Source organism: Drosophila busckii, unplaced genomic scaffold (assembly GCF_011750605.1).
Source record: "Drosophila busckii strain San Diego stock center, stock number 13000-0081.31 unplaced genomic scaffold, ASM1175060v1 hic_scaffold_40, whole genome shotgun sequence".
Lineage (NCBI taxonomy): Eukaryota > Metazoa > Arthropoda > Insecta > Diptera > Drosophilidae > Drosophila > Drosophila busckii.
The window spans coordinates 28044-46983 of NW_022872750.1; the positions used below are offsets into that span (position 1 = coordinate 28044).

At 36.0% G+C, this 18940-nt stretch overlaps 1 protein-coding gene across 3 annotated transcripts in view; it reads right to left on the reverse strand.

Annotated features, from left to right (window-relative positions):
• LOC117135021 (fibrinogen alpha chain) overlaps positions 1–17750 on the reverse strand; it is a 33542-nt gene extending 15792 nt beyond the window's left edge. Inside the window, exons 1-2 of one of the 3 annotated variants that reach the window (XM_033294821.1) lie at positions 17343–17750; positions 16656–16964 (exon numbers count right to left, since the gene is read on the reverse strand). In XM_033294821.1, the coding sequence (XP_033150712.1) occupies positions 16656–16964; positions 17343–17380 (347 nt within the window). In that variant the 5' untranslated portion in view covers positions 17381–17750. The remainder of the gene's footprint in view (positions 1–16655; positions 16965–17342) is intronic. The other 2 variants (XM_033294822.1, XM_033294820.1) reach the window with 2 other exon arrangements.
• Positions 17751–18940: the final 1190 nt, after the last annotated feature.

Genomic DNA, 18940 nt, shown 5'->3' on the forward strand with positions numbered 1-18940 from the left:
GCACGGCCGCATATTTAGTTAAGAGCAAGTAAGACCGGCCTTTGCAAGAGCGAATAAAGTTCAACTTGTTAGTTGCGACGATCGAATGTAAGTGTAGGGAAGAGAATTATAGGCACGGCCTAATAATTCTTAGCGATTGATAGATAATGATAGAAGATTAAGAAATTAGTGAGCACACACAAAGAGAGCGCGAGCTTATTAGCGCAGTGCCGAATGCACGCACAAAGAAGAGAGACGAGTGCAAGCGCAAAGAAAAGAGCGCTTGAGCTTCTTCAGCGCTGTGCAAAGGCAAAATGTGAAACTAAACTCGATCAGCTGTTCGCAGCTAAGTCGTTTTAGGGAAAGCCGGGCTTAGGGAAAGGTAATTACAATAAAAATATGTAAAAGGTAGTGCGGTGAGTATAGGAGTACCTAGGTACCATTTTGTTTGGAGTATAGGGAGAAGCACACTAGTTCTTCACCCCCAATTCCACTATCTTCGCGAGCTCCGTCAAAACATTTGATTGAAACAATACCAAACCGCATTTTTCTAGAAATCTAATCTAATCTCATAAACGCGTGTGTTAATTTTTGCTAAGCTGCTGCGCTCAGTAAGTTGTAATTAAAAGTTTATTGTTAAGAAGTTTTTAGAAGTGTGCTTCTGTTCGCAAGCCCAAGAACCAATGCCTAAAAATTGACTTTTTATATTTTCTCCCGCTGATCGCTTGTAGGATATATTGAATTTTTCCCAAATGCAGGTCAGCGCAATATTTTATTACTTGTGCAGTTCAAAATAAATATATTGAAATATATTTTATGGCAAATTTTATATTTTAATAAAAAATGTATGTGAAGCGTATGTGTATGTAAATGTATACATGTTGCAAACATTATTGTACTACTTACATTATTTTACGGACAATAATTATTACTATTATAATATCGAAAATATTGCTTTGCCAGGTAATAAAATCATATAATAATGCGTTAAAAGGTAATATACCCTACAATTGGTCAGCGGAAGAAAATATAAAAATCCATTTTTTGTGCATTGGTGTTTGGTCTTACGAGCAGAAGCACACAAATATGCAAGCATACATACAAATGGGACTTCATTGCAACTTACGCTTGCTTATGAGTGCGCTGGCCGCTGTTGATTTACACACAATGAGTGTTCACACGGCAATGAGTGTTCGAGTCGCGATCTCAACACGAAAGTTCATGAAGCACGACTTTGCCCCAATCGACCTTAAAATTTGCAACAACTTTTTAGTCCATTTGATGCCTCTATGTGTTGTGTCCTTAGTAGTTTAATCCAATAATATTAATTATAATACTAAAATGTCACATTTTTATCTCTTCCGTATATTGCAAGTAGTTTCATTAAGTACAAAATGCATAGATATTTATAATAGTTGACTTATTGTATTAGTCTCTTTTCCCCATAGTTTCAGTTTTCTATCTTTATTTAAATAATGCACGATAATTTAAACATTTTTCGATACCTTTTGAACTTTTCGATTATTATTACCAGTTTCGAGAGCTCTTGGGCTTTCGATACATTTTTAACGTATCGACAAATTTTTTAATTGTCGATCATTATTGTCAATTTTCAAATTTTATTTCTTGAAAGCCAGTTTTATTTATTTTAAAAGTTGCTCAAGTGAATCGCCTTAGTTATTTTTGATACCATTTTGGTGAAAGTTTCAGCTCTCCAGTTCTTATATGTAGAAATAAATTTGACATGTCAACGCTTCTTCAGGTGCCACGATTCAAAGTTTGATTCTTACAGTGCACTGCAGTGCTCAAAATAAGACAAATATAATAAGGAAAAACTTTATTGATACCCGCTTAGTATCGAAAAAAACAATACTCAAATTTAAAAAAAATAAAAAAAAGTTATAACAAGTCGGTTAATTGTTAATTAAGAGTATATCTTAAAGCTATTCAATATCACACATACATGTGGAATATGTGAATTTCAAACCAACCTCAAATATACACAAATTTATATGATTTTAGGTGCACAGAGCTTTGTTTGACATGATCTTAAAACCTCCATCATTTGAGTCGAAAATTTGTCGATATTCAGGCATTCATTGAAGTTTTAATTTCAATATTTTGTTTCATAAATAGAGGATGAAATGGGGTTAATTTTGTGAAGCCCTTTTATTTTATTTATTCCGGCTTTTGGTTTAAATTTTGTGACACTTGCCATCTTTGTCGACGGCCATCGGTGCTTGACTAAAATATTTTTCGTTAACGAAGTAGAAATATATTTTTCAATTTCTGAGCTGTGATACCCTGTACAATTGTAATTGCGAGTATTTTAATTTTTTTTGCAGGTCATTTTTTTTTTCTATCTGCAGATCCGCCATACAATTTTGTGTCTTGTATGCAGAGCATATGTATATGTATGTATAGTCTTATGTAAGTCAAGTTCCTAAAGTTTCAAACTGCAACAGCCTTATAAACTTGTATAATTTTTAAAATTCTTTGACTTTCCGCCTGTGATGTAAATAGTGTTCAAAATAACAAAAACAAAAATAAACCAGTTATAAACAAGTCAATATCTTCTGGCGAAAATCCTCTAGCTGAACCCAGCACTAGGGTGCTGACTGGGAAATTCATCCCGGGAAACCGGGTGAAGTAATGTCACTTTCTCACCTAAGGCAATAGAGTATCTTTCTAAGGTTGGGGAACGGAGCTCCCTGCCCGCCTCGATGAGTTTGAAGGGCTTACTGTGTCAATAATGACTATGGCATGGCGAGCATACTTTCCTTCACAATCGTGGTATTCTTATGAATATCAAATTAAATAACCCAGTTCGTCTAACTGTCAGACTTATCCGCCACAGAGATAGCAGAGCGGATGGAAGAGGAGTATCTGGTAGCCAACCACCGCGCATAGGCCCGGCAACTCAAGGGCTAAGCATGACTCGACCCCTAGGTACAGTATTCCGTGGGCGGAAAATGTCTTCATACCTTAGGTGGCTACTATTACACGAACGACAGCAGGTTTGGGTGGGAGTGCGGTGTCTGACACCGTACGAGCTACTGGTCAGATGGCTTGGACCGCCAGCCAGACAGTGGCACAGCAAGTAAGGTCACGAAAGCCGGCTCAAACAGGTCGCAAATGGTACTTGAGGTACCTTGAGCGGGGCCTAAAACCGGAGAAGGCTCGACTTGGAGCGATGACGCACAGGCCTAACACTGTGTCGCCCGTGGTCAAAGTGGATGACGAGACAGCAAGGGCGGAAACGACAACGTCGCCACAAGACATCCCCAAGGCGGTACCCTAAAAGCCCAAAGTTAGGGGTGCCAGCTTGACGACGGACGGGCCAGTTCCGTCCCATAGTGCGAAGTGACCGAGGACATAATGGCCGCACAGACTTCTGGGGGAGGAGGAGTTAACCAGCGTAGAGACCATGCTGATCCAGGAGAGGAGTAAGGGTTGGAGCATCAGCCGTAACTTCAACGGCATTCAGTTCAGGCCTTTCCTGGCGGTAGTAGGGTGCCGGGATGACATAACCAAGGACTGGCTAGTTTCTGTCACACTGAAGTTGACCGCCGTAGACGGGGTGTAGCTGTAGAGAGAGAAGCTGAAGCAGTCCTCGAAGTTGAGGTTGACAGCAACTCTCTGTAGTGCCTAGACCTGGCAAGGTTACAGATAGGCGAAATATACGAAAGTGTGCGATGCCAACGCTCACAGCACAACGCGGGGCAGGTAAGTAAGTACCTACTCAATTACTGCTTACAGAGAATTAAGTATATTTTACGTTGGGTCTGAACCAACATTTGTTACTCGAAATAGGCCGGAGGGTCTAGATATACAAATTGGCAACAAGGGATTCTTTGCGCACGTGCAAAAAATAAATAACTTAGGAATTATTCACATTTAAATTTTTAATATAGACAGCGGGGTGCCACGTGCTGACACGCCATACAACCGTCGGTTGCCGATGCAGCGGCGGCGTCGCTGCTGACGCTACACCGAAAACGAGCTGTGTGACGCGTTAGCTTTTTTGTGTGTATGTGTTTGTGAGTGCATGCGTGTGCTTGTTGCGATACCCTGTCAAAGTGTATTTAAATGTTGGTAGCGCCCAACTTTAACCTGTCCACTTGTTTTTCTTCTAAGAGTTGACCCCTTTCCGTCTAAATCCTTTCGACCATAGGTCTGACCTCTTTCCTTCTGAAAACTCTAGAGAAAGTAGTCAATATGAGGCACACATACTTAGTAGAATATCCGCTATGTAAAAACCAACATGCGCTGTAGCTCTACAGAGTCAATGCTAGCAGAACTCACGAGCTCACTTAAGAGCTTTGTGAAAACAGAAAATGGGTTTGAGTGTCAAGGTTACGCCGATGATTTTACCATTATTTGTAAGGGAACGTAAGTGAACACCTTATGTGAAAGGAGTACGCTGGGCAACTACTGATTGTGGAGAGGTGCAAAAGCGTGCAGATTAATATAAAACCAGCAAAAACTACCGTTGTCGAATTCAGTAACAGATACAAACTAGATTCGTTAAGGCCAATCAAAATTGAGAACACGACAGTACAGCTTTCCATCGAATTTAGGAACCTCGGTGTAATGTAATAGATAGAGAACCGTCAAGTAGAAAATTCCATCAGAAAGGCAACTATAGTTCTGATGAGATGTAGAGAATTTTCGGCCCCCAGGGCTTTCCCCAGAAATACTTAAGTGGATGTACAATGGTGCAATGGTACGGCCAATCATATGCTCCGGCGCTGTGTTAAATGATGAATAGGTTGATATGGTGGGAATGTGCGAAAAAGTCTCTCAGTCAGCTTCATATCAGTCGCTAAGCGCACATGCCCTACTATAACACTGGAAGTACTGCTTGGGCTGCCTCCGTTGCAGTGTAGAAAAAAGCGCATCTAAGAATCGACCAGCAGGGGAGAATGCCAGCACATCTAGCCTCTTTGCGCAATACCTCCAGGACAGAAGTGAGATACAGCTTCATCAATCTATTTAAAACCGAAATCAGTAACAAGACAGAGTGGAGCGGCCTATCTACCACATATGTATAATGTGAAAACACAAGAGAACGGCAAGAGTGCATACACCCCTAAAAACACAACGCGTATTACCATGGTAGTACGAACATTGCGAACATTTGCTTCGTGGCTGAAAGCACACAGACCTTTTCTTGTGTCTTTCCTGTGTGTTTTTTGTTGTGTCTGTGTGCGTATATTGTCCCGTGTTTTCTGTGTGCACCAGAGAACGGCAATTGTGGCACTTTTTAAGCACAATGGTGGTAGCATACACAAAAATCAAATGCGAGACCATACGCGCACAGTGACAACACGGGACAATATACGCACACAGACACAACAAAAAATTGTGTGTGCGGCGCACAAGCAGCGCACAAAACACCCAGAGAGATCCGAGAAAAGGTCCGTTTTTAGCCACAACGAAGCAAGCGCAAAGGAAATGTCCGCGAGACCGATCGGCTGGCATATTAGCATAAGCGAGAAACAATATCGCTTGCTATTTCGCTCTGTCTGCATTGGCGACGGCGACGCGACAGCAGGTAGCGAAACAGAAGCACTCAGAAATATTTTAACCCTTTTCTTGTGTTTTGCTTCGGGAAAGAATTGCCTGCGCACAAAATGCTGCTGAAATCATTTTTTCTACGCACAAGTAATTGCATTGTGGTCTGATCCACAATTTCGCTTGTGTGTGGCACTACTACCATGGTGTACGCGTTGTCTTTTTAGTGGTGTGTGCACTCTTGCCGTTCTCTGGTGCGTGCACTCTTGCCGTTCTCTGGTGTGCACGTATGGTCTCATGCTTTTATTTTTGTGTGCTACCGTTGTGCTTAAAGAGTGCCACAATTGCCGTTCTCTGGAAAACACATGCCATTAGGTGGTACACGAATGGGTCGCCCAAAGAAAATGGGGCAGGAGCAGGGGTATGTGGACTAAAAGTTAAATATCATAATCCACTAAGAAAATTAGCCGGCAATTTCCAGACAGAAATGCATGCAATAGAAACATGTGCAGCTTTTAATCTGGAAAAGCGCTACACACATAGAGACATTGCTGTCTTTTCGGACATTCAAGCAGTAATCAATGCTTGAAAGCTTATAGGGTTTTTATTAGTCTCGTTACTAATTTGGCATTGCTGAGCATCACTATACGAATAAGCAGTCTATGACAAGAAACGTACCGCTGACTTTCTGAACTTGAGCAAAAACTCTCTCCGGATAATCGCAGGATTCTTTACGGGACACTATAAACTGCGGGAACATCTTCACAACTAAAAACTTGTGACTAGAGCACGACGAAACTTCGGAACACATACTGAAAGAGTGTCCTGTGCCTTGCAGAGTAAGATTTAGTCAGTTTACCCTAGATACCTGCACATATCCATCGATAGGACTGGACAAGTAACTGTAGCTCATCTACTAGTGAGACGCACAATAAATAAAGAGTCCAAATATGTATATATATATATATATATTCGTACTTAGCTTTTGCTGTGAACGGACGTATTTTTTGTTACTCTCATTTAATTGATTGATCTGTGCGTTTTAGTGTATTTAAACTAGCATATTAGTAGTGATATTCACGGTGATTGGTAAGATTGGTAAAAGTATTCTATTGTTTAGTTGTTTCAGTGGCATAAATAAACTAGCAATTGTTTTCGCGGTTTTATTGCTGTGTTGTTTTTGTTGGATTTGATTGTCTTACCTTGTATACACGTCATACTCCACTATCTCTCTGTGTGCTTGTTATTTATAGAACGGTAGATATGACATCACTGTGTGCTTTTTGTATAGTTAGCAATATTGTCATCTCGCTCTATTGCGGCTCACACGTCTCATATAAATAAACTACCATCTCATATTCCGTATCTCTTTCGTCTGACGCGCCTCTTAACAGTTCGCATAGCGTATTACAAATTTACTTTTTTAACTCATAACACAATACAATCCTTCTCTAGATAGAACGCATGATATACACTCTCTACTCTATTCACACATGTAGCTGATCTACCAATCTGCAAAACTAGAGCATGCCACTAGATGAGCTGCCAATAGCGATGCTCGCGCCTTGGGCGATACCTATAATAATATCATGATGAAGGTGCCTACGCCCCTGCTTCAATCGTCGACCTAATAAAGTTAGAAAGCTGTCATCTATAAAAGCACAACGATCCCCCGAGCTCTAATGGTCATTTCATGTTGAATCTTTCGATCGTAACACTGAGGCCCCCAATCGATGACCATCACAGAACAATCAATAACCTAGGTTTAATGGCGATTAATATATGCTTAAGTATATAAGATGATTCACTATCGATCCTCGCTTGACACAGAGATATACTTTACATACCTCACGTGATAAGTTTAATAAAAGTATCCTATTACATATAGAGACCTCTCATAACAGTATTAAAATAGACTCTTCACATAGGCTCTATTAAGAACAGTTGGCCTACGCCAGCAGTAACATCAAGTTAACAACACTAAAATGATAATGTCACATTGGATAACTGTCCAAGTAACACAACCATGTTAACTAAAGGCAGATATTGGCACTTACGTTATTGTTATAATAATGACCCAAGCAAAGGACATTGATCGGAGCCTGGAATCCGTATCTAAAAATTGTTATAGAAGAGTGTTAAGAAGATTAATCGACTGGGTGTAGTTTACCATAACCCTCCCGCCAGGCCTGCATACACTAAGCCGCATATATTCTAGTGTTCTAATACGGAAATCAAGTGTTTGATTTCTAGGCACTCCTCACACCCCCGCATCATATTGAACTGAAAGTCTGTAATATAATCCTACATTCATTCACTTACCGCATTCTACAACATGTAGAAAATTTCAAATTTAAATATTTACGCAGAGATATCATATACACTCTCTCACACCTCTCGATGCTGCAACACGCTCAGAATTTTAATTACCCACAACCACTAGTTCTGTTAGAGTTCTTTCTCTGGCCCACAAGACCTTGCTCTGCTTTAACAGAATTCTTTTAAAACTAAAAGAATGTGTCCTGACCATACCTACTAATGATTCATACTCACGTGTAACCCATCACTATACCCCTAAACTACATGATGACAAAACAACTAATTCTATACTCAAAAAAAAAATGTATAAAAATGTTAGAGGCATTAAGTCAAAATTAGATAAACTATATATAGATAGTACTTTTTTTGATTATAATGTTCTTGCCTTCACTGAAACCTGGTTAAAGCCAGAAATTTCTAATTCAACAATTTTCACAAATAAATATATCCCACTTATAGATGTGACCGTCCGTGACGCGGTGGTGGGGGCGTATTAATTGCAGTTGAATCCGACCTTTTATCGGAATTAATTTGTTCTTTTATCTAACATTGAATTTGTTGCAGTTAGAGTGACTGTTTGTCCAAAATTTCTTCTATATAACCTGCTCCTATATTCCCCCTCAATCGGATGTTACAATTTATAATGAACACCTATCTAATATACAATTAATATCCTCTAAGCTATCTGAAAAGGATTATTTATGTGTATTAGGAGACTTTAATTTACCAGAAATATCTTGGTCCACTATGGATAACTTGATAGTTCCTACTAGCTCCAACGAGTTCATAAATAATTTACTGGATCTTTCACTTTATGAAATAAATAATGTTCCTAATTGTAACTACCGATTTCTTGATCTTATATTTGTATAGGATCATTCAGCTAGCGCAGTTAGCAGAATAGATCCGATTGTGCTTCCGCGAGATGTAATTAACACCCACTTTTAGAATTACTTATAGATTTATCGGCTTCTTGAGCAAGGACGTGCAGTCCTACAGCAGCACGCCTAAGCGCTCGTTGTTTGAGATAAGGCCTGACTTGTTAAATAAATTAAATAATCTATTATAAATCATGACTGGTTCCAAACTTTTTTCCCAGCAATAACTTAGAAATTGCTTTATCTCTTTTTTATAACGCCTTTAATAGCTTTTTTGAACAATCCGTTCCTTGAAGGCAGCCTTGTATGTCTAAAAAACCTCTATGGCTTACCCGAGAGTTAGCTCGTTTAATTAATATAAAATTGCGTTATTTTAAAAGATACAAACGTACAGGGAATAGTATTGATTTTTTGCTCTATTCTACTGCTAAATCTAATTTTAACTTGTTAAATTCTCAACTTTACAACAATTATTTATGTCGCTGTCGGCTTCAGTTTGCATCAGGATCCTAAACGTTTTATAATTATTGTAAAATTCTAAACGTTAAATCGTTCTTCATATTGAACTATTGTTTCTTATGAATACTACAAGGCAAATATGAATTCAGGCATCGAGTCTATTTGCAGACCTTTTTGCCAAACAACCTATTCAGTCACTAACAACTTTTCCTACACACACTACCCTTTTAACATCAACAGACTCAGTATTGCGTGAACTAAATGTAATGAAACCTACGTTCTCTCTAGGACCAGATGGTGTACCTGGTTGCGTACTTAGATATTGCGCTGGTTCGACTAATATATATTACTTTTATCTAGTTATTTTGCCTTGTCCGTTAACTGTTGCCTATTTTGCTCGAATCTGGAACGAATCTTTTATTATTCCGGTTACTAACTGGCCTAGAAGTTATGTAAATAACTATACTATAACTATAACACCTAAACTCTTTGAAAAATTTATTACATCTCAACTTATGCATTTCTGTAATTCAATTATATCACCTTATTAGCACGGTTTTGTTAAACAAAAGTGTACCATCACCAATTTACTTGAGTTTTCTTCAAGGGTGATTAAAGTTGTTCAAAACAAAATGCAGACTGATTTTATTTATACTGATAATATAAAGCATTCAATTCCGTTAATCATCGTCATTTAATAAATAAATTAAATATGATTGGATTTCCAAAGAATTTTTTAAAGTGGGTATCTAATTACCAACCTAACCGAATTCAAAAAGGTAGTTTTCAAGTCAGCGGTTTTCCAAGCCAGTGTCTGTAACGTCTGGAGTTCCTCAGGGTAGTCACCTTGGACCATTGCTTTTTAATCTATTTATCAATGATCTGCCCTCAGTCATTGTGAATTCAAACGTTCTAATGTATGCTGATGATGTGAAGCTATGCCTAAGCTATGTCAATTGGTGTAAATACAACTTATTAAAACTTAACTGTTCTAAATGTAAAGTAATGTCCTTCCATAGACAAATCAAATCGAGAATTTATGTTTCTCTAGAGTTTACTTCATCTGGAGCAGCTGCTAGAAAGCGGACGAACTGCACAGTCTGCTTGAAATTACTATTAAACATGCAAATCACCGAAACGCCAATTTGCAACATCGCTGCAAAATAACGCAATGGCTAAGAACCTACAGGTATGCGATTAGATTATTACGGATGAATGCACAATGTCTCATAAGAGGTTACTGAGGGGAAAATGTAACAAACAAAATATTCTTTGTGGGGCCATGATTCAGGTGATTCAACTATTGCTGATGAACTAAATGCATGCCTAAAATCATTGAATTTGTGGCAGTACGTAAAGACAACTAACATGCGAGTATTGTTCCAATAATGAAGGGCTTAAGAGATTATTCAAGATTATTTAATCATTGCTGCGGAATCTGAATCATCCGAAATTGTGCAATGGTATGCGGTTGTCCGTCAAGAAACTAATGAACAATGTAATTCAAGCAATGATCAAGGTAGAGGAAGTTTAATCCCACGAATTCCAATAATTCTAACCGATCTAACATTTCAATTTAAGCGGATTGAGTTCACCGTTCGGTTGGCTTTTGCGATGACCATTAATAAATCTCAAGGCCAATCGTTGGAATCCCTGTTTTTTCACATGGTATATATTGTTGCCTAAATAGCATCCTTTTTATTTTTAATTCGTTTTGCGTAGAATGTTCACTTTAGATTAGTGTCTCTATGGCTTTGTTTTGCGAAATCAATTAACATTAATAAAAAAAATATAATTTAACTAATTAAAATATAAATAAAATTTGTATACTCAATAAAAACAAATTTTTTTACGTTCTGCGATCAGGAAAACCACAGTTGTTTGGTATTCTCTAAAATCTCTCTAAGTATTCGCTAAAAATATATATATCTTTCGGTCCCATATCTTAATAATGTATTAATTTCTTTGTTAAATTTTGCATTTTCGGATTACCTTTGGGATTGTTTACACACACACTACTGTGATAACTTTTGGGTTTCTCGATAAGTTTATTATTTTTTCGATTTTTTTGTATTTTTTATTAATATTAAACTTTTGATAATATTAAAATATTAACTAACATTTATAATTTTCGAAATTTAGCTTTCCATTACTTTTGGATTTTTCGATAAATCTAAAACTACCTTCGCACAGATAATTTTTGGTGGAAATTTCAGTCATATATCTTGCCGTTAGTAAAAGCAAAGATTATACATAATATATGTATACTCTTTGGTGAAAATCATTTTGATTTAGCAGTAAATTGACTATTCTTGGAGTTATTCACGAAGTTATTTTTTTCATATATTTTTAGTGAAAAAAATATTTTAATATCTCATTCCGATATGATTATTAATATCTCATTCCACCACGTCACCTTTTTTGGAAAAAATTGGACTTGTTTTCAGAATTGGCTAGGTATACCCTGACTCGCTTTATAGACACCAGACTTAAAATCTTAAGGAAGATCCAATATTACTCATAGGTACCACTTGTTATTAATACAGAATATGTCATTTTAAATTTTTGAAATGTGGCCTCAGATTCTTAACGACCGCAGCCACTTTTTATTGAAACATACTGAACTTAAAACTTATGCATCCTTAGATATAAGCACACTCCCTAGCTCAAAGACTCATGGACTAATTTTAAATGACACTACCCAGCTTTTAATTTTAATACATACACATTTAAAAAAAAAAATGAAAAAGGGTATTATGATGTTATGCAAATGAGGCGTAACAGACCCCATAAAGTATATATATTATTGATCAGCAAGACAAACTGACTCGATATATCCATGACCGTCAGTCCGTCCGTCTGTATGTATGAGTGATTGTTTCTCAGCAACTATAAGAGCTAGAGAAACCAAACTTTGTATGCATGTGCTCCTATACTCAAACCCAAACGATTTTATTTTATATTTTTTGTTTGCTGGGATCCTTAGTCATAGTGTATATAAAAGTTGGTTGCGCCCAACTTTAATGCGTTCACTTGTTTATGTTAACGAAGCTCGTATCACGTCAGGTTTTATATCCAAGTGACTTAAAACGATATTTTTAGGGGTTTTAACCACTGTTTATTCATGCAAGTGAAATAAATCAAGCGCTACAGGTACAAACAGCTGATTTGCTGATAAATAGCTCATCTGTTGATCTTTGCATTTGCTTTTCACAGCGCTGAAGAAGCTCACACGCTCTTTTCTTTGCACTCTCCTTTTGTACAGCTCTACATAAGTTTATCGCTCTCACCTTTACTCTTGCTGTCTCACCGTCGCTTCTCGCAATCTATCGTTTATAAATCGCTAACAATGGTTAACTAAATCAGGTGGCCCGTGTCATATACCTATTACATTGTTAAATTAAACAAAAACACAAATTGCCTGCTTGAACAGCAGCGTAATAAATATATATATATGTATATATTGCAGTTATTGCAGCGGTTCTACGATAACAAGAGAACGCCAAATAATAAAAGTATGGTAATATGCACTATTCGCTTAACAATCAAGTCGGGGTCACCAAATCTTGTCGATTAATCGATCGATTACATATATATATATATATATGTATATGATAAATAAACATTGTGTTAAATATTTGGGCGTGTAATCGCGATAGTAATCGATCGATTAATCGACAAGACTTGATTGTTAAGTTGTTATTGATACCAATATGTCCATAAAGTTACCTCAAATTATGAGTAGATTTAATTTAAAAGTATGACAAAATATATATGTGTATACATTTGACTTGTGCATGTTGCCTAGTGCTGATGGTTTGAACAGAGAACCCTACCAGAAATAAAAGCCAAATTCAGCTTATGACACGGCGTAAAATCAATCTTAAGGAGTTTAAGTTGCCTTTAATGTGCTAGATGTGCGTGTGAATTTAATTAAGAACACTAAACAAGCATTTAAAGATATACACGATAGCTTAGAGAAGTTTGACAATAATGAAATCGGTATTGAATTACGAAGTGACTTTGATGAATTGCTGGAATCGTGGTCAATCACCATGCCCGCGCTTACGCGGATACACGGACCTTCGTCATGGCTATCAAATCTCGGTTGTCCGAGCTCAAGTTGCCAACCTTTATTGGAGAGTACACTGAGTATGCGGATTTCATGTCAATGTTCATCATTGATAATGATGTTGACCGGACGGACACAAAGAAGCTACAACATTTAAAATACTTCGTTGCGTTTAATATACTTGGCAAGCGCTTACATGAAACGCCTTGTCTTCTAATCTCATATAATCGAAATTCTTGGGCTCAAAAGAGTGGAATCTTCCTCAATAGCTGATCTAGCTTATATTCGAATAGCTGATCTAGCTTATATTCGATAGGTGTCAGTATGTTCTACGAGCTTCTATGCGCTAGCCAGATAAGACTAGCGCCAGGCTTGTGAGTCATTCAAGAAACCAACTTGGAGTGGATTGTGACTAGAGGCGGTGAGCAGAGTCAAGGCCCTTGTGTATACATCGAACAAGATACATTTGAAAAACAAGACATGAAGGCTGACCAGCAGTATCAACTGCAGTGAACGCATCGTTAGTCTCTATCAGCGGAATGGATTATTCAGATATGGAAAATGAAATAATAATAAGAAATATAAAACTGAAAGTTTTAACAAAATCTATTGGGGTGCCAAAGAAATCTCGGTAGAATTCGGCTCTTTATAAGTCTCTAAATAAACCGTGTCACAGAACTTACAGAGATTTTATTTTACGGTGTATTTACTCCGTAATTTACTATTTACTAGTCATACAATGAATGCTACTATTCAGCTGCTTCTGAATAGAAAATCGCAATTATTTGGACATGTAAAAAACATTATTGTTAAAAATTTTACTTAAAGAGCGTATAAACTTAAGCCAACAAAATTTTTATTTAATACACATTAAACTCGTCATTAAGTCAACTGAATTTAGTAATTACGTAAACAAAGCGCATATTTAATAGCAAAGAAGAGTCCAAGTCAAATAAAATTATGTGAAAGCTGAATGGAAACAATTTTGAGCTCTAACAGCGAATAGCAAATCGTAGACTCAAAGGTCTTGTTTAATAAAATATTATCAAAAAGTATACATACATAGAAATTGGACTGCATACAAGATTCAGAATTGTATTGCGGGTCGACTATTGACATTTGCACTCCGCAAACTTTACGCCACAGTCGATTGCGTTTTGTTTTCTTGGGCCGCGGGTCTAGCAGGTCAAATGCGGGTCTATTAATAGATACTCTTTAATACAAGACAACGATATAATGGGGACTTTCCTTTCCTAACTTATACATTTTCTATTATATTTATACATTTTCTATTCCAGTAATTTTTATAATTTGGCTAAATCTAAAAAAAACAGTATTATAAAAACTGTATGCATATTATAATGATAAATATGCACCTTATGTCATGGTTAATCAAATTTAGTATTTGCAAAACATTGACTTCGATCAAAATAGCCGCATAGATCACATTTCGGTTGGGTTGATTTATTTCTCCCTTTACCTAACAATACAGTTTTAAATCCGGTTAAAGGTTTCAAGTCCATGTGCATGTAAAATAGTGGCACTTTTTAAGCACCATGGTGGCACCCATAAATCATGGATATGGGTACGCTCACACAACACAGGGGCATGGCCGCATACTCACACAAGACAAGGCATGGGTACCAGAAAAATCCTGAAAGACAAAGCTAAAGGAAAATGTGCGCGCTCACAAAATGCGATCGGCTGTCAAAAGCGAGAAATAATCTCGCTTTGTCTGGACTGGCAGCGGCACCGACGCGACAGCAGGTAGCAAAACAGAAGCACACAAACATTTTTTTGATATTTTTTTTTGTATTTCTTAGGAAGTTTATTTGTTACGCATGTAATCATTGTAGGCTACCCATGAAAAAATTGTCGTGCGGCCTCAACATGCCGTTCCCTGTAAAATACATACACCCGTATTCTACAGATATCTCTTGTGAATTTTGATTGAGTAAAGCGCAATAAGAGAAAAAGGAAAAAGAAAAGGAATAAATCAATAAGGCATCGATTTGATCGATGCTCTTAAATTTTATGCAAAATCAATTTTAAATTTATGAGATCGATGTATTTATTGTTACTGAACAAAATCACAGCTCATTCGCTCATTAAAAAAACAACACATCCCTGTTAAGTTCCATAGTTTGTGTAAGTACTTTCTAATATGAAATTACTCTAAAAAAATAAGTAAAATAGGTGGACAAATTAAAGTTCAACGCAACCAACTTTTATATACACTTTGACTAGGGCAACACATACACAAACTGCGGACGCGTGACAACTCGTTTTCGCTGTAGCGTCAGCTGAAACGTTTTTATGGCTCGTCAGCAAAATCGCACCCCGCTGACTATATTGAAAATTAGAATGTGAATATTTCCTAAGTTATGCATCCGATCATTCTGAAATTGTCGAAAATATCAACGCGTTTTTGTGATTTATTTAAGATTTTTAAATATTTTTTAAGTGCTTAATATTGTGGGAGTACATTTTTTTCGATTTGCGGGGGAGGGGGTGGAAATAAAATAAAAGCGATATGCCCTAGCTATAGGAGCACCTACATACCAAGTTTGGTTGCTCTACCTCTTATAGTTGCTGAGAAACACGCACTCATACAGACGGATAGACGGACATGCCTATATCGACTCAGTTTGTCTTGCTGATCAAGAATATATATACTTTGTGCGGTCTGCCACAATAAATAATAAATGTTGAATTTGAATCAAATCAAACAACAATGAATGTATTATAATATATACAAATATGGACCCAAAAAAGTGAAAAATGGTACCACATAGTCATAATCTATGGTCAATTCTAAGATGAATTCACCTAGTATATGATGATAACATGAATTCTTTTCGCGCTTTAGAATTTGAAATTCTACATATGTGCATATCTAGTAAATATTATTATACATATCCAAATCTACAGGAAATACATAATGCAGTAATAAATTATATTGGCTTGACGCCTAGTGTAATTATTTTACTTTTAAATATTTTATTTGATTTGATATTTTTTCCTTTCGTTCAAATATGTTTTTTACGTTTTTAGGTGTGTATGTATGTGCATATGTATGTATATGTAAAAGCTTTTGCACACCTTAGTGCAAAAAACCAGTTTGATACCACAATCTTTTGTTTTGACCAGTGGCTTTTATAAAAAAAGCGAATTTTATGTCACTCAAATGTATGTATGTATGTATGTACAGAAGCAAGATAAAATCTGTGTATGCTTGCAATAGGTAAATCTCATAGTTCTTTGCTAAAGTAAAAAGAATGCCTAGACGTACACAATCATAAGTATATGTATGTACATACATATATTGATTTATATACTAAATGGATTTGTGCATGTTTATATATGAATGTACACTATGCATATCAAGTGCATGTTTACATACACACATTCATTTCCAAAAATTACTTTACCTTATTCGCAAGTTTCCATTGCGTGTTGAGTTTAATGTTTTTGCAGCAAGCTTAAAGCTTGAAGCCGTTGTACTGCCGCTATTAATTTGGCTAGCACTAGTTCGTGGAAGTGCTAAACGAAGATTCGAATTTCCATTGCCCGTAATAGAGCGTGCCACACCTCCTGCAGAGTTAGTTGCTGCTGATACGCTCGAGTATACAGTACTCGAGTACACGATGTTAGCGATCAACAGAATGACTGTTAAAGACTGCCGGTCAGTGAACTGCGTCTGAAAAACTGTCATGGCTGCAAACCACAGACCTAAGCCACTTTAATTGATCGTTAATATTAATTAAATAAATATATTTCTCTTCAAAATTATTATATTTTTATTAAACTTTCTATTACACGGAACTTTCATTACGTATAGATATTTGCGTGCATTTTATTATAGTTACACATATGTATATACATACGTACATAGGTACATATGTACATTTAACTTTTGGTACATTATTTTTAATAGCACCTTTGATATTTGTACACGTAACTCAAATTTATATTAAAATAATGCTTATATAATTACTACTTTTCAGATTTCAATAATAACATTTTTGCATTATATGTATATATGTATGTATTGTACACATTTAGATATTTTATTAAAACACTTTGGTATTGCGCTATTTACACACATATGTACATACCTATGTACAGATGTATGTATTCGTATTGGATTATACATGCACTAAAAGTAAGCAATAGGAAAATTAAGAAACTGTATTTAGTAAGCAAATCTCCTGTACATATTCATATTAATTTTTAACAATTATTTTAAGCCCATTCAGTTAGGTTGCGCGGACCGATAGGTGTTTCAATATTTTATGCTTCGCAACCGATCAGTACCGTAGGTGAAACTTTTCTGTGAACAACGCGTTATTAGATCTCGATTTGTCTCAGCCACAATGCAGTTTGGATCGTTCGGCCCTAATTAACGGCATAGCAAAACACAGCTTTACAACATACTGAGTGTAACTTACCTCACCACACTGAGAGCAAAAGTGGAACTCGTTTATTATGCCTAATGAAAGTGAGAGTGGTTTGGAGAGTCACACAAAAAGCTGCTCTTTTTTATCTGTATATGAACATGCATATACATATGTAAATATACGAAGCATAAAATGAAAATAATTTGATCAAATACATACATAGGTACTTAAGTATATATATATATATGTATTTTGTTTATAATTAATATATTTGATGAATTGATTATTATGTTCATGTAAAGAATATTACTTCGATATAAATAAATTTAATAATAATAATAATTTTGCGTGTGCATATCAACAAATATTTTTAATTGAGTATGTATATCATATGTAAACGGTTGATGTTTTATAAGCTTTATTTTGAATTCTTATTGTAAACATATACTTATTTAAGTGGCATACCTTAGGTTGCTCCCCGATCATAACTTCAGACCGAAAAGGTGATATTTTGTCAACGCTCCCTAAAGTATGCATAAGAGACAGTGCGATTTTATTATATTCAGGAACATTTAGAAATGTAGCAACAACCAATATCTCTTTACAAAATTCTTGTAGATATATGTATGCAACAAAGACTTTTAGTTTCCAAAACGAAAATAATATTCATTGAGTGATTTTATATTGTTGCTTTTAAATAAAAGCCAAGCACTGATTTTTATTTAAACATCTCTTTTATACCAGTTTTTTTTTTGATTTTTTAAATAATAATCAAGAATTACAGTTATTAATGTGAGCCACAAATAAATTTCTTAAAGTAACTGTTATTTTTGATTTTTATCAAAAAAAAAAGGGAAAAATAGATGTTATGTATGTATACAAAAAATATTAAACACCTATAATTGTTCCGTAATTATGTTTATACTAAAAATACAAAAAAGAAAACATTATTTTTATAATATATATATTTATATATATTTTGCCGAATCATAGACGGGTAGTCTGCTGTTTGCAAAAGTATCCTAGCTTATCTCCTCATCTTTGATTTCTTACGATATTTTTTTGCGATTTTGATTCTAAAATCCTCGCCTACAAACTAAAACCCTGTTAAAGGCGGAAATTTCTTGTTCATCAATCTTTAATAATTAATACACCCCTTGGATGTGATAGTCTGTCACGGAATCGATCGGAATTAATTTGTTGCCTACGGCTTTGCATGCTACTCCGATCGCTTCACGAGCTCAGTTGTTTCACATTAAAAGACGGTCCGCTGTTTAGGTCTTCTAAATCTTTTTTGCGATTGATATCAGCTTAGG